This window comes from Cavia porcellus, unplaced genomic scaffold (assembly GCF_034190915.1).
Source record: "Cavia porcellus strain 051 isolate PalLab524CR breed Dunkin Hartley unplaced genomic scaffold, mCavPor4.1 scaffold_28, whole genome shotgun sequence".
Taxonomy (NCBI): domain Eukaryota; kingdom Metazoa; phylum Chordata; class Mammalia; order Rodentia; family Caviidae; genus Cavia; species Cavia porcellus.
The window spans coordinates 44655855-44680329 of record NW_026947511.1 but is presented as its reverse complement, the minus strand read 5'-3'; the positions used below and the strand labels follow the sequence as shown (position 1 = coordinate 44680329).

The 24475-nt window shown below is 42.9% G+C and overlaps 1 protein-coding gene across 6 annotated transcripts in view; it reads right to left on the bottom strand.

Moving 5' to 3' along the window:
• Positions 1 to 24475, bottom strand: part of Dnah8 (dynein axonemal heavy chain 8) — a 254705-nt gene that overhangs the window by 50027 nt on the left and 180203 nt on the right. For 5 of the 6 annotated variants that reach the window (XM_063238969.1, XM_063238971.1, XM_063238973.1 and 2 more), the window contains 5 exons: positions 21670 to 21788; positions 19487 to 19689; positions 8719 to 8792; positions 6855 to 7007; positions 6342 to 6497 (listed from right to left, as the gene is read on the bottom strand). In XM_063238969.1, the coding sequence (XP_063095039.1) occupies positions 6342 to 6497; positions 6855 to 7007; positions 8719 to 8792; positions 19487 to 19689; positions 21670 to 21788 (705 nt within the window). Of the gene's footprint in view, positions 1 to 6341; positions 6498 to 6854; positions 7008 to 8718; positions 8793 to 10316; positions 10447 to 19486; positions 19690 to 21669; positions 21789 to 24475 lie in introns of those variants that run through there. The other variant, XR_010044105.1, reaches the window with a different exon arrangement.

The following is a 24475-nucleotide window of genomic DNA, read 5'->3' as shown; positions in this document are numbered from 1 at the left end:
CGAGCCATGGAGAAACTTAGGACGCTGGGAAGCCAAGCAAGCACCTCCCCTCCCTGGTAAGCAATAGTGAACCTACTGGTACACGGCCTAGAGTCAAACAGCCCACTTCCCCTACCCCCTTTCCCCTGTCTCCCCCCCCCCCCCCCGTTAGCAAATGGGAACCAGAAATCTGAGCGTCTCCTGGGAGGTTGACCATAGCAAATAAGGGGGATTTCCTTCTACCATCTCTTTGAAGGCAAATATTTTTATTACTGTTTTGCTCTATTCTGATTAATGGTACTGCTCTATTCAATATTCTGTTTTGATAAGTTCTATAATGTTCTGTATTTCATTTTATTTTGATATACATGATTGAAAAAGCAACTATTATAAAGATAACGAAATATACTGTGACACCTATTACTGTGATCCTGGTAATCTGCTGTGAAGTTGTGGACCAATTTCACTGTACGATCTTAGTTGGCTTTATTCTGTCTTGTTCTGTTGTATTTTACTACTTTCAAAATAAAATTTAAAAAAAATTTACAAAAAAGAAAATGAAAGAGAGAGTGCTTGAAAGGAAAAATAACATGGGTAGGAGAAAAGAGAAAAGAAAATAGGGAAAAGATTATATGTAAATATGTGTGTGTGTGTATATATATACAAAATAGATAACTACTGCTAATCACTGTTAGTTCATCAGAAAAAAGTTTGTGCTTTCATTGTTTGTTTGATCATTTTTCATGTTTAAATCTTATAATCAGAACAACTACTTTGAAGATAACAATATGTAATATATTAACTAGTGATAACCTCCTATTATTTTGTCTTGAAATTCTGAATCATCGTTTTTACTTTTTGTCATTTTGTTTTTAAAATAAAAAAATACTATGTAAATAAAATCAGAAAAAATAAAACAAAATGTAGAGGAAGTAAATATTTTCTGAAAGAAGTATTACTAATGGAATTTGTGGCACGGTGCTCCTCGAAAGATCACTTGTCTCCATTTTGGCTAAGCCTGGCCCTAACTCTGTGTATTGATATGTATACTCTACCCCCTCAACTGGCTTTATGCCATGCAAGTGTTTCCAGCCAAGGTGCTGGTGTGTATCTTTGGAGCAATGCGACAGGTCAGTGATGCTCCACCTGCAGCTCCCAACTACGAAGCGTGATCCAGACCAAGAGACCACTGGGTGAGACTAAGCCTGCAGAAACCACCCATGACGTCTCAGGGCAGGGGGACAAGAGAGCTAAGCTGAGCCACCAACCAAAACCATAAGATACTTCCTCAAACTGCGTTATGCAGATTCCTGTGAACTTAAAGGCTCCCATGACTGGAGTCTGCTACTCTGTCTGCATCCCTCTCCCTGCGTATTGCACAGGTGCTGTGGGGCCTCCTGCCCAGCCCAGGTCACAGTAGCCACATTCTCACAGTCACTCAAGCTCAAAGCACTCGCCTCTTTATGAATTAATAAAACCTGGTCTCTGCCCTGGGTCATGGCCTTTGTTCCGCTAGCCATGGTGCTGACTGGACCCCCTGGCTCCCCTCAACTGCAGATAATGTGTTTGTCTCTTTGTTTCATCATGGGCTGCACTGGAAGCGGTAGACTGGAATTATTTGCTAGAATTTCAGTAACTTTTCCCTGGCATTACAAATATAAATTCCTCAGGACCACTATGAGGCTGAGCTGGCTCTCTATAGAATTTCCTGGGCTGTGATGATATGGCTGTTTTTATTTAATATTTAAATTATTTTAAGGGCCATGATAAAACCCCTGTATTTACAGCTGCCATTGTGGGCCCATAAAGAGCCCGAGACAAGGCTGTCTCGAGGCTCGCTGTTCTGGGCTGGAGGCAAAATGAGCTTAGTAAAACAATAGCAGGAGCAAGAACTCCGCAGTGACGTATAAGCCACCAGAAACATCTCAAAGATGAGGCCCAAGGTGAGAAAATCAAAGTGATGGGAGGAGGATCCCAGACCATGAGGACGGCACAGAAATAGCTGAAGATTCCTCCCTTAGGCGCTGGGAGATCGAGAGCGGCACCTCTCTTCCAAAGCCTGCTTTGCGTGGCCTGGTGTGCAGTCCGGGTGCTGGCTGTGAAGCTCTGCTCAGTTCAGTTACCCCTTCCAACACACTGCTCAAGAGCCAGACCCTGGCCGCAAACGCCATTGTCCTCCTGTGGGAGGTGCTGGGAGGAGACCAAGAGTGCAATGACTGAGCTTCAGAAGGCCCAGACTTTGGAGGAAAGTGTGTCTAAATGAAACTCCTGGAAGATGAGGCCACAGAGGAGGTCTCCTTATGGGCATGTCCAAGAGCATGAAATGTTCCCAGGCAGTGGGGCCCAGTACGAGCCCGGGCTTCTGGAGAGGGAAGGCTCTCATGTGGCTGGCAGCAGGTGGCTGGCAAGGGCAGAGGCATCACTGGATGGCAGGAAGGGTGGCAGCCGCTGCAGGAACCTCCCGTCTAGGGCAGCTGCCGTGTGCTCAGTACGGATGGGAAGTCCCAGAAAGAGAAGAGGAGGGCCGCCGTGTGTGTGGAGTGTGTAGCGCTTTGCCAGGAGTTGCCCTGTCCTCTGGGCAAGTTCCTAAGGCAGCAGCCAGGGCATCCTCCTGTCGGGTAATTCTGATCCCACGCCAGTGACAGAACAAACCACACTCCCCACCACTCTTCTACCTGCAAAAGTCATCTCTGGTCAGTTCAATCTATTTGCCCTTCTCCAAGGAAGAAAGCTCATTTTGTTCTCTGCAACGGGAGTGGGGCCCATATCCCACAGCGAGACCCTGAGTTGGGGGAGGTGAAGGTTAATGCCAAACCACAATTCAGGACATAGCCGATCCTGGGGTACAGGTGGGGGGCTGGCTGTTTTACCCAAGGCCCTGCATTCGGATATGGGGTGGACTTTAGTGTGAACTCCTTCCAGGCCCACAGCTTCAGATTATGTGACATGAGTAGATTCTCTGTACTTTTTTTTCAGTCTCTCTGAGGACAAAAGTATATGCGTCCCATTTGTATAAACAAAACTTACTGGTGTGCTATGGTTTGGGTGAGTTTCCTCCAAGGCCCCTGGTCCTCAGCCCGCGGCACTGCCTGGTGGTCTCTGGACTCCACCCTTTAAAAGGGACCCAGTGGCCCTTCTCTTCCTCTCTTTTGTGTTCCAGTCATGAGGTCAACAGCTTTATCACACCTGTCTCCACCCATCTGTCCCCCAGCCAATAGCAACAGGACCAACTGACCATGGACGGAAACCTCCAAACCTGTGAGCCAAAATAACCTTTTTCTCTGTATAAGCTGATCAGCCCAGATGCTTGTTACAGTGACTGTGTGCATCTGGAGGAGCCTGTCAATTAAATCAGGTGTGTGGCTCTTGTATTTAACACTAAAGAGGTAAAAGAAATGTAAGAAACTATCTAATCCACCACATTTCTTCTTCTGGAAGTTGTGTCTCCATCTTTCACCTGCACACACAGCACCTGGCATCTTTTTACACTGAAGATTCTGAGTGGCAGGTCTGGGGGGCCCGAGGTCACTTCCAATAAACTCCAAGGGGCGCTAATCCTGCTGGCCCAGACAGAAAGCCTGGACAGAATCCTGGGTGTTTCTTTCAAGCTGGCACTATCCTAACCAAAAGAAAAGATTTAGGCAATGATCATGGTAAACATTTCTGAAACTGATGAAAAAAGGATCAGGGAAAATAAGTTTGTATTATCTATACCTGCTGTATAGGCACAGAAGTGAGTGGCAGGATTTTAAGATTGGGAAACACCTTGAAAGGTCCTGTGTTAGTCACTTTCTTGTCACTGGGAATAAAACCTGACACCCACAGCTTAAAGGAGGCGAGGTTATTTTGACCCACGGTTTTTAGAGGGTTCAGTCTATGTTTGCTGGCCCCAAAGCAGAGAGGGAATGGTGGAAGGGTCTGAGCAGAGCACAGATGCTCACATCACGGTGGCCAGGAAGCAGAGAGAGAAGGGGAGGAGCCAGAGAAGGAGACAGCCAGTCCTGAGGAAGCAGAGAGAGAAGGGAGGAGCCAGAGAAGGAGACAGCCAGTCCTGAGGAAGTAGAGAGAGAAGGGAGGAGCCAGAGAAGGAGACAGCCAGTCCTGAGGAAGCAGAGAGAGAAGGGAGGAGCCAGAGAAGGAGACAGCCAGTCCTGAGGAAGCAGAGAGAGAAGGGAGGAGCCAGAGAAGGAGACAGCCAGTCCTGAGGAAGCAGAGAGAGAAGGGAGGAGCCAGAGGAGACGGCCAGTCCTGAGGAAGCAGAGAGAGAAGGGAGGAGCCAGAGAAGGAGACAGCCAGTCCTGAGGAAGCAGAGAGAGAAGGGAGGAGCCAGAGAAGGAGACAGCCAGTCCTGAGGAAGCAGAGAGAGAAGGGAGGAGCCAGAGAAGGAGACAGCCAGTCCTGAGGAAGCAGAGAGAGAAGGGAGGAGCCAGAGAAGGAGATGGCCAGTCCTGGGTTACAACCCCAGCCAGACTCCTCCTCCTACAAGCCAGGTAGTTACAGCGTCCCATAATCCAATCCCCTTCCAAAGGCCCCATCTCTGAACATATGTGGCTTTGGGGAGAATGTTCTAGATCTGAACCTTAACAAATTCCTTCCTTCTGTTTCTTAACCACACATTTGGGGAAACAGAAGTCCTAAGGGGACATCACCGACCAACTTCACTCTGCTGACCGACTGCATGGCAAGCTAAAATCCAGGCCTTCCGACTCGCAGGGAAGCGCTCTTTCAAACACATTATTATACACTTTTAAGAGATTTTTTTTTTTTAAAAATAGACACTCTCCTATTGGCTTTCCAACCCTAACATGGAGATATTTTTCACCTTAGCGCCATGACTGCACGACAGTCTTGTTGCTTTTCTTGCGTTTAGCGCTGAACAATAGCCACTAAAAACACAGGTCACTGCACTGACCATATGGAAAATACCCCCCATCAGCTCTCCATGATAAGCAGGGTGGAAAAGTTGAATCATCACTGCTGAGAACAGAATCATAAAATACAGGATTTGTGAATGGGGAATTAAATAACAGAGATAAAGCAGTATTTGTATTAGAGTGATAAGGTCCAGCAAAGCGAGCAAGGATGCATGAAATAGGTCTCAGGGACTTGCCAGCTGTAATTTATGGTCCAAAGGCCACAAAGGAACTTAGTAAAAATAACCACCCACAAATCCTGTAACCTGACCGTAACTCTCCCGGGCTGGGAGACAGATAGCCACCACAGCTCTTTCTGGTGGTAGTGTGGGACCTTGGAAAGTGTCAGGAATGCTGAACCAGGGGGTTATTAAACATTTCTGGAGTGAACTCTGAACTGCCCTCCATCCTTGAGAAACATGAGGGAACTCACACACTCCCGAGCACAATGTAAGCGTGACCCTTGGGATGTGGCAGTAGTCCATTCTGTCCTGTCTAGTCTCAGGGAAGGGCAAATGTGACTCTTTATCTCTCTGTGAAACCAAGGCGCAAACCAAGCACATTAAAACCATAGAGCTTTCCAATACAGAACCACACACAAAGTTAAAATACACAACAGCAGGATGTGTTGGTGCATGCCTGTGACCCCAGCACTCTGGAAGACTGAGGCAGGGAGATCATAACTTCCAGCCCGGCCTGGGCAAGGAGCACCTTGATGAGACTGTGTCAAAAAAAAAAAAAAAAAATAGAAAGGGCCAGGGATCTAGTTTGGTGTGAAAGCCCAAAAACAGAAACAAACAACACCTGACCAGCCCCCCAAAAAACCCTTAAGATACAAGATAAAACAGTAACAAATCCCACGAAGTGTTTGATAATCAAAATTATTAAATTACTACTAATTATCTTGTAAAAACAAACCAAGAGGCCAGGAACTGATGCCAGCACCAACATCCCTCTGACTAGTAGAGAACACCACCAATCAGGGCCAGGCTGTCCTAACCTGCCACATGTTCTTATAGGGTCTCTGTGTCAGTTCCTCATTTTGAAGGTAGTGACCACCCTACCTTGAGACATGGTTTTTGCTGTCACATGAAATGATGCACATAGAATTCCTGACTGGCACAGGCCCTTGCAGGCCCAAGCCCCTTTCTTAATAATCTGATCAATACTCAAATGTTTATTGAGCTCTTGACTGTGCTCCAGTGCAGCTGTGACAGCAGGAGAAAAAGAAAATCTGCCCTCAAGAACTGTACCATCTCATGGTCAGGGCAGAAGCCTCATGACATCCATAACTAAGACCTAGGAAGTCAGAGGCGGTAAAGGGCAACAATGGGAAAGAAAGCAGCTCGAGGTGACAGGTGGCAGCAGGTGACACCTTCCCGCCACTTCTCCACTGAAGCTGTGGCTCATCATTAGCACCTTCTCAGTGTGCAACTGCTCTCTGATTACCTGCACAGTGGAGTGTAAAAACGCTACTGTGTAGAGCATTGGCTTCCACATGGGTAAATTACTGACGTCCAGAAGGTCCTGATTAATTCCAGCAAACGTTCTTTTCAGACCCGCGCGGACACCTTGGGGTGGCTCATTAGTGAATTTGAGAGAAGTCTGCCGTCAAAAAGAAAACAGTTGTTTCATTGCTATAAATTAGTGGGAAGAATAAAATAGACATTATGACACATCAGACAATGAGATGCTTGTGGCACATAAAATGTGGCGTGAAATTCCGCATTGTAGAAATTAATTACACTCATTGGAGCTGAGACTGAATAAATTAATACCCTCCTAGACCTCTCGTGGAAATAGTTACTGTGCAACCTGGACATTCATGGTCCGGATTCTAATGACTGTAAGATGTGTGCAGTGCAGACTCCTAGGCACAAAAGTTTCCATCTTTCGATGGTGTTGATTATGCTACTATTACCTGTGTGTCAGGGAAAAGGCCTGTATCTCACAGAAACCAACCTGAAGCAGTGTGATTGGAAATCGATCATGGGGCTCAGTAGTTATCCATACTCGGAATGAATCATCACTGGCCTCGGTGGTGGTTAGCGTCTCCAGTAATTCCTCCATGAATTCCAGGCCAAGGTGACAATTTTGCAGTAATACCCAACCACCCTGTATCCAAAAACAGGGCTCATATTTATTTCTTGAAACCACTTTGTGATCATTTTAGTAAAACAAAATGCACAGATTAAAAAAAAAACGTTTGCTTAGAGCATCTGATTATTCCAGTTTGAGGACTCATACACATTTTAAACTGTATTATCAATATGATCCCCTGCTACTGGTACAACCTAGTCATTTAGAATTGGGAGGGTTCAAAATGCCAATATGCTACTACTCCCGTTCAGGAAAGAACAGAAATTAGAACTTGAGGACAGCCTTGCATAAGTACACTGTGTGCACCATCTAATGGTGGGAATGGTGACTTAAACTGTCTGCCTATGGGAAAACAGGTACAACTCCCCCAAGCCCAAGAAGACTGACTCCTATCACCCACAGCTACAAAGCAAGATTCACCATCTCGTGAGAGAGCTGGAGACAGCACGTTTGGTGACATTCCCTACCGATATGCTAAACCTTATTCTTTGTTATTGCTCTTTCCACCCCATCCTGAAACCACATTTACTGAGCTCTGCTATATTAAATACGAATTTGATAGAATTACCTTTATTGAATTCATGATTAGTTTGTGTTATCCTCGACCTGGTCACTTTGTGGTTCCTCATTCCACATTCTGCAGTGTCACATCCTATAATATCCTAAATCTGGCATCTCTCAAGGTGACATCCTGGCTGTATTTGTTCATTTTCCCCTTAGTAATACCATTATTATCAATACTTATCCTACTATGAGAAATAGAATTTCAAACTTACAAAACCTAGTAGTCTGAAGAATGTTAATTGAATGAAATATTTAAATAAAAAAATTTCTAAAGAAATCACCTGAGCCCAAAGTTAAACTGTCAGATCATTCAACAGAGTGAAACATTTGAATCGAGTAGAAATGATTTTATATAATTGTTTCTATATAAACTAAATATAATTTATTATTGAATTTAATTAAGTGGTAAAGATTAAGACTTAGAGCACTTAAAAATTAATGACGAGTTTGAAATTTTGATGACCCAAGTAGAGTTTTGGCCCATTAACCCTAATTATTAATTCCCAGAAAAAAACTGTCCCAAAGTTGTATGGCTATGATGAGATCAAAAGCTTAAAAATAAACCAAGATCTCATTTTATTTTACAAATAGTGCAGTTTCTTATTACAGCTGAGATGGCTGCTTAGAGACCATTCCTAGAAAATTAGTATATTGTACCATTTATTAGGTGTGATGAAAACTGTATCTCAATATTTCATTTAGCTTGCAACTTCCAATGAGAATCATTATCAATAGTTAAATATTAAGTCCGTAAGTATTTCTTATTTGCCTGAAAACTGCTCCTTAATAAAAAATGAAAGCCTGTCTTTAACTACAAATTGAAATTTAACTATCTCAATCTGTCACTTCTTAAGCTCTACCTCCTAATACTGATCATGAAGTTCCAAGACTGTTGAGCTACATCCTCGGGAACCAGAAGACGCATTTCCCAAATTGTGAATATGTAAATAAATGAAAACAAAACAAAGTATTCATCATAGGAAATGGAAAGCTTCCCAGTGGGCTGTCAGGAGGAAGCTAGCTTGAGGATTAAAATTCACAAACGGAAAACAGGGATCAAGCATCAGTGACCGGATGGTTCTCACCACTGTGTGTTCCTACGTCAGTCAGAGGGTCGGAAGAGGGACAGTCACAAGGGGCACAGTGGCTCCTTGATACGTACCTGCTGCATAGACATCTGAATCAGCTTTCTAGCGTGCACTTCCTGTCCTTGTCCCATTGAGATAGTCCTACATTCTGTAACACAGGAGAAGGTGAAGCATCATAAGATTTTTTTAACAGGATTGGAATGAAAAGTTAATTTTGAAATGGTCTCAGCCTTCCTTCTGCTGTCACTTCTGAGAATGAGCCTGTGTTGTTTAAATACGCCTGGCCCTTGGTGTGTCGATCAGAAAAAATGAATAAAGCAGAGGACTGGAGACAGCACTTGGAAAGGATGGGGCAAGGAGACTAGCAAGACACGGGGAGGCAGAGACAGACAGAGACACAGACACAGACAGAGACACAGACACAGACACAGACACAGACACAGACACAGACACAGACACAGACAGAGACACAGACACAGAGATACAGACACAGACACAGACAGAGATACAGACACAGACAGATGGATAGAGAGCTCACGTGACAGAATTGAGGATCCAGAAATAAACTGTCACACACATATGGTCAAAAGGGTTTCAGCAAGGGCCCCAAAGCCATTTAGTGTGGAAAAGGACAGTATTTTCAACAAATGAGTGAAGTCTGACCTTTATATCACACAACATACCAAAATTAAGCAAATGAACCAGAGACATAATTGTCAATAATGAAACTATAAAGCTCTTAGAAGAAAATATAAGGGTAAATCTTTGTGACCTGAGAGTAGTGATGGTTTTTCTGGATATAATATCATAAACACAAGCAAGAAAAAAGAAAATAGGACTATAAGTTGAACTTCATCAAACTTTTGTGCTTCAGTGGGTACCATTAAAGGATATCCTACAAAATGGATGAAAATACTTAAAATTATACTTCTGATAAGGGTCTTGTGTCCATTATCTAAAAGGATTATTTCAATTCAACAACCAAGAGTCAATAGCCCAATTTAAAAATGAGGTAAGGCTCTGAATCAACGACTCTCCAAAGATGATAAGAAATGGCCATCAAGCACAGGAGAAGACTCTCAAGACCATTAGTCATTAGGGAAATGTAAATCAAAACTACAATGAAATGCTATTTCACTCCCACTATGATGGCTATCAACTTTTTAAAAGGGGAAACCACGCAATAGCAAGGATATGGAAAATGTAATCTTCCCACATTGCTGGTGGTAATGGAAAGTGGGGAAGCTGCTTTGAAAAATGGTCCTGTAGCTTCTCAAAAAGTTAAACAGAATTTTCATGTGACCCAGAAAATCTACTTCTCAGTGTCTATAGAGAGACCAACAGGGCAGAGCAGAAGCCAGCAGCAGATGATGGGCTCTCTAGGACCCGGCATCAAGTCAGAAAACTACTTAGTGAGGAGTAAGAAAGTCGGGCTTCAGGAATCAAGAAAGAGCCAACAGGAAAGCTAAAAACCATGGAGAAATAGAAGATAATGTAAAAACAAAGCAAAACAAAAAAAGAACAATGCATTCCAAAATGTTCATCTGGGCTCCCTAGAAAAAGGGAGCCCAACTCCACAAGCATAAGGTCAGCCCAAAAAGGGCTCCAGACCCAGTGATAAATGATGGCATGGCAGCGCCAGCCCCAGCTGCAAATGCAGTGTGAGACTTACCCTGAATGTGGCTTCTGCTATGTGGCAGGCTCGCTTTGGAGAAGAAATCCCCTGTAGTGCCTGCTGTATCTCAGAGTAGCACAGTCCGGAGCCACTTTAAGAAGGGTTCTATTGTTTGAACCTGAGTACTCTGGGAAACAGAATAGAACAGCCACACTTCAGAGTCCCTGGGGTCACCAGCCACAGTGACTGGGCAGAAGACGGCCACAGAGACAGCTGCAGAGAGGGGAATAGTCGTGACCATCCTGAGAATTTTAGGTGGTGAGGCTGCTGCTCCAGCTGTAGAGGACACAGTGATTGGCCACCCCACCCTCAGTGGTGGGACCAGGCCCTTTGTTTGGGCTTCTGAGGGGGCTGGGTCTGGCAGTGCCATGCTTGGCTCCTCTCGCTGCTGCTTGTAAGCGCACAACTCAGGGATGTTTGCCGGACAGGCAGAGGGGCCTCTGAAGCAAGTGGGACACTTCACAAGCCCTCAGGCTGCAAAGCTAGCTGGGCACCGCTGAGGCTCAGGCTCACAGAAGGGCCCAAACAGGTACTAAAAGCCTCTGGAGTGAATACAGCCCTGAGGCAGACAATACTGAATGATCCCTTCCCAGCAGGAAGGGTAGCACTGGGCATTTGTTCTTAAGTGGGTCTGGAAACACAGCAGGCCCCGGGGTGACTCACTAGCCTCCCCCACACCTAGTGGATTTCAGTGCTGTAGGTTCTGAAAGGCGCTCTCCCCACGGAAATGTGTCAGGAGGCAGGCAACGTTCTGCACAGATCCTTTCTTCAGTATTTTTTTTTTCTTGTTACTGTTTTGTGTTACTTTTACCTAATTCCATTAACTCTTTTTATTCTTTGAGTTTTTATCACTTTTTTCTGTTTTCTCATCTTCCTTTTTGAATTTTACTTCTTTCCTTTTTCCCATTCTCCACCATCCATTTATTATTACTACTACTTTATTGCTATTATTTTAACTGATATTTTTAGCTTTTTTACTTGATATTATTATTGCTTTTTTCTATTGTTAATGGTGGTGCACTTGCTGCTCTTCACTGGGTTTTACTGTTTGTCGATATCTGGTCTGTCTTTGTGTTATAGCTGCTGTGACTCATCTTCTCTTCTCTGAGTGCAGTGCAGGTCACATCCTCAAAAAGTCTGGACGCTAACAAGACCCCCACATAAAAGGAAAGAGACATCCACTCTGAGACATGCACAAATCTCAATTTAGAAAAACAAGAAGCATGAAAAAACAAGGTACTATGACTCCTTCAAGGGTTCATAACTTGTTTGTAAATAATACAAAGACATCAAAGCAGAGGAAATGCCAGACAAAGAATTCAAAACACTGGTTTTTTTTTTTTAATGATGAATGACTTCAAAGAAGATACAGATAAATGACTGAATGAATTAAGGAAGACAATGCAGGAAATGAAGGCTCACCGAGAGAGAGAAAGAGAGAGAGAGAGAAAGAAAGAAAGAAAGAGAAGAGAGAGAGAGGAGAGAGAGGTTTTCTGAGGAAGAATCAAACAGAAATCTTAGAAATTAAAAATGCAGTAAGTCAAATGAAAAGCCCAGTGGAAAGCTTCACCAATAGACAGGATCAGGCAGAAGGTAGATTTTGAGGGCTTGCAGTTATGGTTGAAAAATTACTATAAACAGATACTAATAATGGAAAGAAAACCAAGAGATTATGAACAAAACGCCTAAGAACACTGGGACATGGTTAAAAGACTAAACTAGGACTTTTTGATATAGAAGAAGGTGCTAAGTTTCAGATTAATTGCACAGAAATCTATTAGTAAAGTCATAACAGAAAACTTCCCAAACCTTGGGAAAGATATAGACACATCTAGGTATGGAAAGTATTTGGAACAGGCACCACCAGAAAACACCTCCCCATGTCATGTTATAGTTAAAACGTGGAGAGGACAGAACAAGGCAGGAATATTTGAAGCTGTCAGAGAGAAATGCTAAGTCACTTACAGAGGCAAATCCATCAGGGCAACTTCAAACTTTTTGGCAAAAACCCTCAAGGCCAGGTGTGGAGACCACCCGGGTGGCTCTCCCGGAAAGAAGAACATGTGTCTCCATTTGGCAAAACCTTGCCCTTGTATGTACAGAGCTCACAAGGATATCGCCTTTACACAATGCAGATGGGTCTAGCCAAGCGCAGATGTGTAGCCTTTGATGCAGTGCCACAGGTCAGTGATGTCCCGCAGATGGCTCTCAACTACTAAGGGTGAGATAGGCTGAGAGACGTGTGCCGTCAGCTGAGACAGAGCCTTGAGAAATAACCTGATGTCTCAGGGCGAAAGAGTCATACATTAAATCTGAGGCAACTGACCAAAAACACAATATACCTCCTCAAACTGTCTTATGTAAACTCCTCCAAACTTAGAGGCTGCCTGTCTCCAGAATCTGGTGCTCTTTCTGCACAGCGCCTCTGCATATTGTACAGGTGCTGTTGTGACTCTTACCTGGCCCAGCTCCCAGCAGTCTCGGACTTCGGCCACTCTCAGTCTCTCAACCCTGAGCCCCTCCCCTCTTCAGGAATTAATAAAACCTGGGTTCAGCCCTGGGTGGTAGTCTTCGTTCTGGTTAGCCATTGTTGTGACTGGACTCAGGATCCCCTCGACTCCTCACAACTATAGACATGTGTTTGTCTCTTTAGCCCCCTCATGCGTTGCACTGGCAGTGGTAAACTGGAATTCCAATAACTTTTCCCTGGGATCGCAAATATAAACTCCAGACTGTGACGAGCCTGGAGCTGGCTCTCTATGGCCAGGAGAAAATAAAATGATGTATTTCAAGCCCTGCATAAAAGAAAATAATTGCCAACCTATATTACTATATCTAGCAAATATAACCTTCAAATTTGAACAAGAAATAAAGAATTTATCATTAGATAAGCATAAACTAAAAAAATTCATGACCACTAAGCCAGCATCAGAGAAGACACTTAAAGGAGCTCTATACCCACAACAAGCAGAAAAGATAAATCAATTACAATCAGGAAAGGATCAAACAGTAGAAAAACAAAATGACAAGAATTGGTGCACATGTCTTTATAATAACTCTGAATGTAAAGGGTATTAATTTTCCAATTAAAATCCATGGCAGATCTAATTTTAGAAACAAGACTTAACTCTTTGCTATCTGCCAGAAAAACACCTTACTAGGAAAGAAATAAATAGTGAAAATATTAAAGTGAAAGTATGGGGAAAATATTTCTAATGGAACTAATGGAACTCGAAAGCCAGCAAGAGTAGCTATACTCACATCTGACAAAGCAGACAAAACTAGATGTCACAAAGAAAACCACTAATTATTGGTAGTGGAAACAATCCACCAAAAAGATATAACAATTGTAAATATATTATGCACCTAACATTGGTTCACTCAATTTTATCCTCCCCCAAAACACCGACTAACCAACAAACAAAAACTACTCAATATAGAGGCATATGAATCCCAGTATAATAGTGAGGACTTTGGTACTCCACTCTCATCAATAGACAGGTTATCCAGACAAAAAATCAGCAAAGAAGTATGAGAGTTACACACTTTAGACAAAATGGAATTAACAGATGTCTACAGAACATTCCACTTAACAACTACAGAATATACATTCTTCTTAAGCAGCTCGTGTTCTCAAAAGCAAGTCATATTTTATTTAGGTCATAAACAAATTTAGCAAGCAACAACAAGTACAAAAACATCAAAATAAGTTTTGTTTCTCACCATGTGATAATGGAATGAAACTAAAAATCAACAGCAAGACAAATGTCAGAAACTGCAAACATAAGACTGAACAATTCACTTCTGGATGATCAGTGGGTCACTGAATAAATCAGGGAGGAAATATAAAAATGCCTAAAAACAAGTGTGAATGGAAACACAACATACCAGAATCTCTGGGGTACAGCAAGGGCATTCTAAGACGGAGGCTTATAGCTATGAGCACCTGCATTGAAACATCACATTAGAGACTTCTCAAATAAATAACCTAATCATGCACCTTGAGGTCTTAGAAAAACATGGACAATCCAAAACTAAACCCAAACCCAACAGAAGGAAAGAGATAATAAATATCATAGCTGCAATTAATGAGATAGAGACTAAAAGGAAAATGAGCAGTCAATGAAACAAAGAGTTGGTTCTTTGAAAAGATAAATGAGATTTGTAAACTGTTAGCCAAACTAACCAAAAGAGAGAAGACTCAATACAGTTAGAGATGAAAAGAGGGATATTATAACAGATGTCACCAAAATCCAGGGGATTATGAGAAATAATTATTATAAATAATATTTATTATTAGTACTGGAAAGCCTGTATTCTAATAAATTGGAAACTCTAGAAGAAAAGGATACATTTCTAGACATACATGACACATAGAGCTTACTCCCAGTGTCTCTCCATGAAGTGGGATGGTATAATTCCCAGCCCACACTCTGATCTTCATTTCTATTTTGACTTAACTTATGGAGTTTTGAACATACCTAAAGTTTATAAACCTTATGCAGTCACCTGACCTATATTAGTCTAGTTTGGGACTCTGGTATTATTAGGGAAGTCCTCATCACTTAACATTACATCACTAATATATTCTTTTTTTTCTTTTACAGCATAATCTGAAGCTCTTAATATCCTTATCAATCCAGAAATTATTTTGGAGTTTAATATGAATAAAGATATTACATTTTTCTAACACTAACCTGCTGTCTCCACACTGTTCACTGGCTAATCTCTTATCTCCCTACAGATTTGAAATGTGAGTCTTATTATAAACTATTTATATATATACACTACAGTCTACCTTATTAGGCCTTTCATTTTGCTCCATTGATTTGTTTTCCTATGAAGCCAGTAACACACTAATTAAACTGCCCTTTGATAAAGTTTTTAAAAATTTGGTAGTACTGGATCTTCATTATTCTTTTTCTGTTCAAGATTTATTGACTATTTTTGTTCACATATAGTTCTAAATGATCTAAGATCTCCCTATTATCCAATTAGGAGGGGAAAAATGCTCCTTGAACTTCAATTAGACTTGCATTCAATTCATAGATTAATCTAGAGAATATTGACATCTTTACAATATTGAACCTTTATATCAAGAATGTGGGATACCTCTCCATTTATTTTAGCTAACTTTCATGTCAGAAAATTTTATAGTTTTCTTCAAATGGGTATTTAAAAATTATTTCTGCTTCATTTTTATTGCTATAGTTAATGGGATTTTTACATTTTTATCTTACAAGAAGGCATCATTGATTTTTTATATATTTATTTTTGTGACCAGTCACCTTATTGAACCATCCTATTAAGTCTAATCGTTTTTCAGCTGATTTATTTGTGTTTTTTAGTGAGACAATTATACTGTCTGAGAGTAATGATGATTTTTGTTCCTCCTTTCCAATAGATATATCTTTTATTTATGATTCTTACAATACCGTAACTTGTACAATGATGCTAAATAACTGGGCGGCAGCAGACATCTTTGTCTTACGCCCGACGCTAACGGATATGTCTGTCTCTAGCCACTCGCCAAGTCACGCTGCAACTTGCACGGATTATTCTTTTGTTCCTACTTTTTAAAAGTCAAATCTAAATGCTGAATTTTTATAAGATGCTTTGTAAGCATCTATCAAATATGATATGACAGCTTAAGGAAAAGTCTTTTGCTTATCATTGGGAAAATTTTTGTTTCTGTTCTTCTTCACTTTGTGATTCTGGGGCTGGGACTCAAGCTCCATCCTAGTCCTAAAGAGATTTATTCCTACTGCATCTTTCTGACGTTCACCTGTGGATTTTTACCTCCTCAAAACACCTTATTTGTACGTTATCATTTAAATTTTCCATTGCGTTTTCCTTACTTGTATTTTAGTTAAGATTTTATTGGCAGGTGAGGTGCATGCCTATAATCCCAGCACTTGGGAGGCTGACGCAGGAGAATTGCTTCAAGTTCCAGGCCAGCCTGAACTACACAGCAAAACCCTGTCTCAAAAAGAACCCGCCCAAATAAAGGACTTTGTATTTCTGTTGATCAGTAGAATCAATGTGTCGTTTTCTTTCTTTTATGTAATTACTGTCTTGGTCAGTTCTTGCTTACCAGGCTAATTAATGTTAATAAAGAAAAAATGTATCCCATTTTTCTATATTCTAGAAGAGAACACAGGATGTGAAAGTCTTTGGAAGTTTTTAAGGGACTCACCCCAAAGTCCCCCACGCCCAGAAAGCTTTGCTACAGTAGTATTTTAAAACAAAGATTAAAACTGCTTAATTTTTCTCACTTTGATTACTGGTCTGGATTTTCTACTGTTTCTGAGAAAATTTTGAAAATCTGTATTATTCTACAGACTTCTCAACCTGATGAGATCTTCCCAGTTACTAGAGTTCCATTCTCTCACTATTTAAAACATTTCATCTATGCGGGTTGTGCTCATTTCTCCCCGCTAATTTGTCTACGTGGGGGTTTCTATTTATTTGTGGGCCATCTGTCATTCGTTTTTGGAGTCCTTCCCTGAGGCCCACCCCTCTCACCCAGCTCCTCGCAGGGAGTGTCCTGGAGCTGCCTGCTTTCTCCCCTCTCCAGGTTCCCAGGACCTGGAGAACTTTGCTACTCCGAGCTTCTCTCTACAGAGCCTGGCCAGTGCTAGACAATGCCCGTAACTACAAGTTTTCCTTCTCTTTTCCTACAAAAATTTATTTGATTCTGTCCCACCCTCAACTTCCTGTCAGGTCTCTGATTAAGCCAGCTAGCAAAATCAGTGGGAGGAAACAAAAGCCAAAAGCCACTGAGACCAACGCTGTGGGGTTCAGGAGCCCAGGAGTCCTGAATCAGATCTGCCACCAACTAGCTCTGGGGCCTCCTCTCCACGTCTTGGTTTCCCCAGTTGCTAAGGCAATTGGGTCTCCAGGCTTTTAGTCTCGTTCACCTAGAGCATTCTATGGTCATCTATTACCCAGTCTTCCAGATTAAATATTAATAGTTGATGCTAGATTCATGTGCTGATTGGTCCACATAGTAGTTTAATTTTCACAGCTATCCTTGAGACTTTTAAGCCAGAGCAGCAGACAGAAGATCTTCTCTCACTGCTAAATATGATATGGCAATAGAGTTGTTTATGAAGTTCACTGGGTCCTTCAGTATAAAAATTCAATCCCCTCTGTTTCACTCTCCTAATGAAGTTACCAATAAAAGCTTGCACTGTTGCCAGAAAAACTAAAGGAGTAGCAAGAAAAGGAAATCATCAAATTGCTAAGCAAAGCAGATTAACAATACAGAAGGTGACTTCTGTATGTGTTTGCTGTCAGGGTTATGATTTCTTTCAAAGGAGATCCTGAACTCTTAATTCTGTTCTTAAACCATTGTCTGAGACAACAGCATTATTTTAAGGTGACACAGTAATACAGTTATGAATGTATTTGGGTTTTTATGCTTTACATTGTAGATTTGTGTCAAAGGTATATAAGGCTCCCTTTGTCAGATTATGAAGGATTCTAACTTATTAACATTACCCTGAAGCAGAACTCTTTCATAAGTCAGGGGCTTAACTGTATTTGAAATCAGAACTAACGAAATGCTTTCTTCTAACTGTGGTACCCTTTCTAAGAAATGACCCTATTCCAGTTCTATGTGGTTTCTGCTATGAATTTACGTCTGTGGTAACATTTCATCGATTGGTCCAGAAAGGAACATGTGACCAAAGCTAAGCCAATAAGTGACTTCTCTGGATATCTGGACTTGGAACCCTCAGGTGTTAGAGGTGTTCCCTGAGGATGCTGACTGTGCTGAGCTTGGCAGTAGTGAAGCCAGCCAGCCACCAGGGCCGTGAGTTCTGCACCGTGGAAAAGAATGACTTGTGGCAATAAAGAAAAAAGGCAGAGAGAAATAGAACACAGAAGCCGCTGTGAGCAGAAAGAGACACCAGAGTGATAAAAGCTAAAGATGGTTAATGACCCCTCGCCAGTGGTATATGGAACCTGTTTGCATTTGGCACCGTGTGAAAGCTTACAGAACACAGAACAGTGTGCTGCTGCAGGAACAGACCAAGGTCAGGGTGAGAAACGCTTGTGTGTCATGTTCGGAGAAGGATAGCAGAATGCGTTTCCACAAGTTAAAGACAGAATGCAGAAGGAAGGTGGCAGGCACCTGGGCATGTCTCAGTCAACTTAGTGAACTAGATAAGGAACTCAGGGTAAGGCTTAGTTTATAACACAGTTTTAGTGACTCATAATCAACCACTCTTATAATCTTTATAAATACCTGAATGAATGAATGAATAATGAATGAACTCTGTAAGTACAGTTACAGAGAGCAGAACCCAGAAGATCTGGGAAGATAACGCCAACAGCCTTTGGATGTGATGTCCCCGATAAACGGTCTCCCTTACAGGGACACTCAGGCCTGTCAAGATGAGCTGTACCTCTCTGTCCCGCAATTCCACTGCCTCAGCCACTGCTGCCACTGATTCTGGGTTGGCAACTCCTTACCCTGTTCCCTTTCTCTGGGATAATTTTCCATCTGTTTCCTACCTGGTAATTTAAAAAACTTTAAATCCTTTAACCTTATTTTTCAAAATATCTATATATCTATATTACGATCCTTTCCCAGGCAATCTGAGTAGCTATGAATTCTATGACCAGCCACAGCTGAGAAACTTATCACAGTGTTTCTCATATCGTCTTCAAGCACATATCTGCGTGTTTGTCTCTCCTAGCCCCGCTGTATTCATCCTTGTGCCTCTAACCTAGCAGGTGGTCTGCACTAGCTCATTACTGAATGAAGCTATGAATGAATCCCGAGTGACAATGGGTTACATCAGCAGCTACACTTTTTCAAGTAGTAACAAATATACGTTTTGAGATGATTTTACATAGACATGGAACAGCATAGAATTTTGTTTCTTGCTAATCTGCTGTCTATACAGTATATCCATGTGGTATCTGCTGACAATATAAAAAAGAAAAAAACACCACAGCATACAGGTAAGTATGTTCCTCTCTGCTCAAATATACCCATATTGCTTCCTTACTTTAAGAGGTTTAAAGGATAAATGCAGTATAGTATTTTTTCTAAATTTTACAGGCATCCTTAAAAACTCAGTCCTAATGTTATGAAAGGCAAACTTCAGAGCAAAAACGTGAGGGTTTGGTTACATTTCTCAGGTTGCTAATCATACCGAGCTTCAGTTTCTTGGCCAGTGCATCAATCTGAATGGTAGGATCCGATCCCATGGACAGGAAACAAATCAGGGGTGTTCGTGTATCACTTTCCTCCCAAGTTTTCTCCAGATTCAAGATAACTGGCTCCGTGTACTTCTCCTCCAAAGAATCTGCGATATACTTTCTCGCCTGAAAAACAGTACGGTCTGGGCACCAAGACCTAGAAAAAGAGAGCACATCAGAGGAAATAAACTCATCGTGTTTATTTTTACTCCATCTCATTCTGAGCATATACCAAACACATATTTCATTAGCCAGAGGGCAACACGCATATTCTCCCATGAGCAGGTCTGTGGAAGAGGGATGCATGAGCACAAATTTAATCAAGCAGTTTTGGTGCCAGGCACTGGCAAGGAGTAGGGCGGAGCAGGAACAGGGCAGGGCTTCCTGCCAGCTCTGTCAGCCAGCAGGGACCAACCTGCCTGCCACACCGTCTGCTATCAGCAAGTGTTTATGTCACACCATGTGTGTCCTGCACAGCACAGTAGTTTGCACCTGAAGGCACGAGTGTTGTAGAGGACCACCCGGACAGCTCTCCTGGAAAGAGAGTGTTTGGCCCTGCTTCTGCATACCGATATGCACAGAGCTGGCTAGGATAGTTCTTTACCACCTCAGCTGGCTTTAAGCAATGCACACGGGTCTAGCTGAGGTACTAAAGCAACCGGACAGGTCAGTGAGGTCCTGTCAACCACTCCCAAGTCCTAGGCGCAAGCTAGGCTAAGGAAAGCCACACTGTCCACTGAGACTGAGGTTAGAGAAAGAATCTTCAACATCTCAGGGCATGAAGATTACACATCGAAGCCCACGCACAACCCCTAAACACAAATACTCAGTCTGTGATACACAGATTACTCTTTCTGCATCTCTGTTTGTCTCTCTCTCTCTGTCTGTCTCTCTGTCTCTGTCTCTGTCTCTCTCTCCCTCTGCATACTGCAGAGGTCCTGTCAGGCTGCCTACCTAGTCCAGCTCACAGCACTCACATACTCCCCACTTCCCCTCAGTCACTCACCCTGAGCCACTCCTCTCTGTATGAATTAACAAAACCCGGGCCCAGTCCTGGGTCAAGGCCTTCGCTCTGATTAACCATGGCTCTAGCTGGGCTTAGGACCCCCTGGCTCCCACGACTACACACATCCCTGAGTGCCTTTATTCTTGCCGTGGGTTGCACTGGAAGTAGTAGATTGGAATTAATTTATTGGAATTTCGATAACTCCTGCGCGGGACTATAAATACAAACTCCCAGACCTTGAAGAGTCCCAGAAGGGCTTTCTTAAAGTGTCACTCGATACTTGATACATCTCAGATAAGCTCTACAGATTCCTAATTGATTGTAGACTACACTACTCACTTAAAAGAACTCCAATTTTAAAATGACAAAGACACATTTGTTCCCCCAAAGCAGTAGCCCTCTCCCACTCCGCAGAACAGGAAATTACTATTGCTGCTGTTCAGGTCACTCCCAAAAGGAACAAACTCTTCTAAGTGGAAGACCAGGTATATAATACTAGGAAAGACAAAAACCACCCCAGTAAATCTACATCTTTTATTCTCTTGGGTGTCTTATCTCTTTTAACGCCACCATTCCACCTTACCCATTGATCAAGCATGCATACATGTATGCACACACACACGGAGAGAGACAGACACATAGACAGACAGGCTGATTTTTCCAATTCAGTAGAGCTCTGAGGCTTTGAACCAAGGAAATGTGAAAAGTGAGAGGGGAGGGGAATACTCTCCCTCAACATCCATTTCAAACTTTTCCTTTTAGTAACCAAAATGGTATTCATATATTTTAGTGTAATATTCTTGGTTTTCTTCCTCAAATGAAATTGAATCTTAAATTATAAATTAATTGCTCTGTGAATCCTACTTTTTAAAGAAGTACATTCAACGAAGTGATTCATCCATCAGTGAGTGAATAAAGTGAATAATAAAAGCTTTTATTTTTGCTAGAAGCACTATCATTAATACATTGTAAAGATACAGCATTCTAGACCTCTCTTCCTAAAACCACAGTTTGGAAGCACACACATCTCTTATAAAATCGCAGTTATATGGGCACACAGTGAAATTAACTCACCCTGTCTGTAATGATAAGTCAAGTGATGCTCCCAGGTCTGATAAAACCTATTCTCACCTGATAAGTAAAAGCTTTCGGCAAGTATCCAGCGAGTCATTATATCCATCCGGGATCACTTCTTCCTCTGGAGCATCTTTATCAAACCAGTTTTTCCACCCCTTTTCATTGCGTGATATCTGTGAGATACAAACCAATCAGCGAGTCACATGTGACTGGAATGTACTGGACATTCTGAATGAACTTAGAGGGTCCTTATTCTACAGGCGCATACTCTTCACACAAAACCACACACATTACAGCTTTCTTCAGGATGAATGACTTGACTATTGTAGATACGGCAAAAACTGTTCCAAAGGTTTTCTGCTAGGATCATGCATCAATCACACGAAATGCTTAGGCAGGAAGAAACACAGGTGAGGCCTCTTCACCTTGGGGATGCTAACTTCTAGGGCTGGATAATTCTTAGTGATGGGTGCCATCCTGGACCTCATAGGATATTTAACAGCATCTCAGGACTCTGACCTAGTAGATGCCAATAGCATCCCTCCCCTAAATCTCAATCACTAAAAATGTCTGTAGACCTCGCCAAATGTTCGCCACCCAGGTGGTACAAAATTAGCATCATTAGAAAGCCACCAACACTGGCCATTCTAAGAAAAGAACTTCTGAATGTTGATCTTTACTTAGACAGAAACAGATGAGAAAATCAAAATTTTTATTTTCCTAGTAAATTCTCCGAGCCCCTGTGAGACCTTAAATCTAAGAATGGCAAAAGTACCTCCAAGAGCTGGTCTCAAACATCCTTTTAGGAGCACGGGGAGGGGCTTTGGTTTTCAAAGGTAGTCAAAGGCGCCCCCTGCAGCCTGAGTGCTGTCACTACAGATTGCAGAAATTTTAAGAGTCTCCGTGACAATCAAGCTGGATTCTTAATGCGCTTGTGAGCACTTTTTTAAACCCCCACAGTAGAGCTCAAGGTAAAGGCCACGAAGCAGACCTATGGACAGACTTCACTTCTGTTACTCCCACTTCTCAATGAGGCACAGGGAGGCTGGAAGTGGCCCCACATCACACACTGTGTGGCCAAATCATCGGATAGGAAGCACAGAGGGTGCAGACGCTAACAGAAGAGTTACTCGGGGATTCTATTGCTTTAGCTTTGTCCCCAGGGCCCTAGGAAACAGAAGTGGATTTCTGAAATGTTTCACAAGTGCTGTCTTTCTCCTGAAGACTCAGAGGCTCTTCCCGAGTGGAGGCCCTCAAACTAGCTGCCTGCATGCTGCTTGGAAGGCCTGGGTGGGACCCACCTGCTCCTGCTACCCTGGTGCCTATCTACTACCGCCACTGCGCCCCCTGCAGGCAACACAGAGGCCATGCAGGGAGAGGTGCGACAAGAAATCAGGTGACCATTCCCAGCCTACTAACCTTCCCCTGCTAATTGGACTCAAAACCGAGTGCTTTGGAGGTCAGTAGGCTGCACCCATGACAGGCGGTAACCCCCAGCCCCTTGCTCTCCATCTCCTCCACCTACGACTGCCTCACCTGTGGGCAGAAAACATTTCCATGGATTAAACAGCTTGGCCTGGGATGCTGTGGCCAGAGCAGCTGCAGCTCAAGGTTATTTTCCTTTTGTTCTTGAAAGCCACTCGGCTTGGAGCCTGCTCTACCCTCTCCCTTCCCTCCTGCATACAGGCCAGCCCGGCAATGGCCATGGGATGGCAGGTCGCCACTCAGTTCCTGCAGGCTCCTGGGAATGGCCTCTCCCCCGCTTCTGGGATACCAGGGTTGTAAAAGTAGGAGGGGAGAAGTAACTCATGACAGCACGGGAAGAGATGAGGGCAAGCTACAGCTTTGCCACGTACTGGCCGTGTGACTTGGGTAATGACAGGACCTCTCTGGAGTTCAGTCTTTCTCATCTATAGAGCAGTCAGGAACACTTCTCTTCAAGGGCTGAGCGAAGCACCTGCTTCCTAGTGAGCAGTGATAGCTATCAGATTCTGCACCTCTGGGTCTTCCGCCCGTTCACTGGCAGAGGCAGACAGCAGTAGTCTCCGGACAGAGCCCACCAGCAGAGGGCACTGGCTCTAAGTGATTTCCCCCTCAGCAATGTCTGAGGGTGCCCATGATTCATTCTCAGGCCACCAGATCATTTTCACCCAAGGTTTGCCTGGACTCCGGAGGCTCCTGTGGGGCTCTATATGAAACAAGGTTTACTATCCACCTCTACCCTCCATGGAGCCCACGGACTTCATCCAATTCGCTCTGACCCCACCGTGGCTGAACAGAAGGAGTCTGTACAAAAGTTTCAAAATATGACTGAAGAGTCACTGCTAGTGTGGGTCCCCAGGAAGGGATCAGAGCTCACAGCATGTGGTTCTGCCAGCCTGTCATCTAATGTGCCAACCACCAGCAACCACACAAAAGAGATGATTATCAGCACCAGACGCTGGGAAGCCACGGGCACCATCAGTACCCCTAGTTATAACCAAGAGACCCAAGGGAAAAATAGCTATCCTGCGAGCTGCAAAATTGCTTTCCATTGATGGCTGACTCGGTAACAAATTTGCAATGACCAATTTACATCTTGAAATATGAAAGAACTACAATAAGTAATCAGTACCTAATTCACCACTTTGAGCATTTTATATGCTCACCGCTAAAATGACTGATGTGTTTAAAGAGGGACTTTCATCTCATTTGTCCCCAACTCACATGTGCACAAATTACTTAACTGGAGGCAGAAGTAAAAAATTAAAAAGATCATTATGCTACAAAGAAAGGGTCCATTCACTGCATCAGCTTCTGATCGCAACTCTGGCAGGCAAGGAAAACATCCCACGCCCACCACAGGGGAGGGAAGGAACAC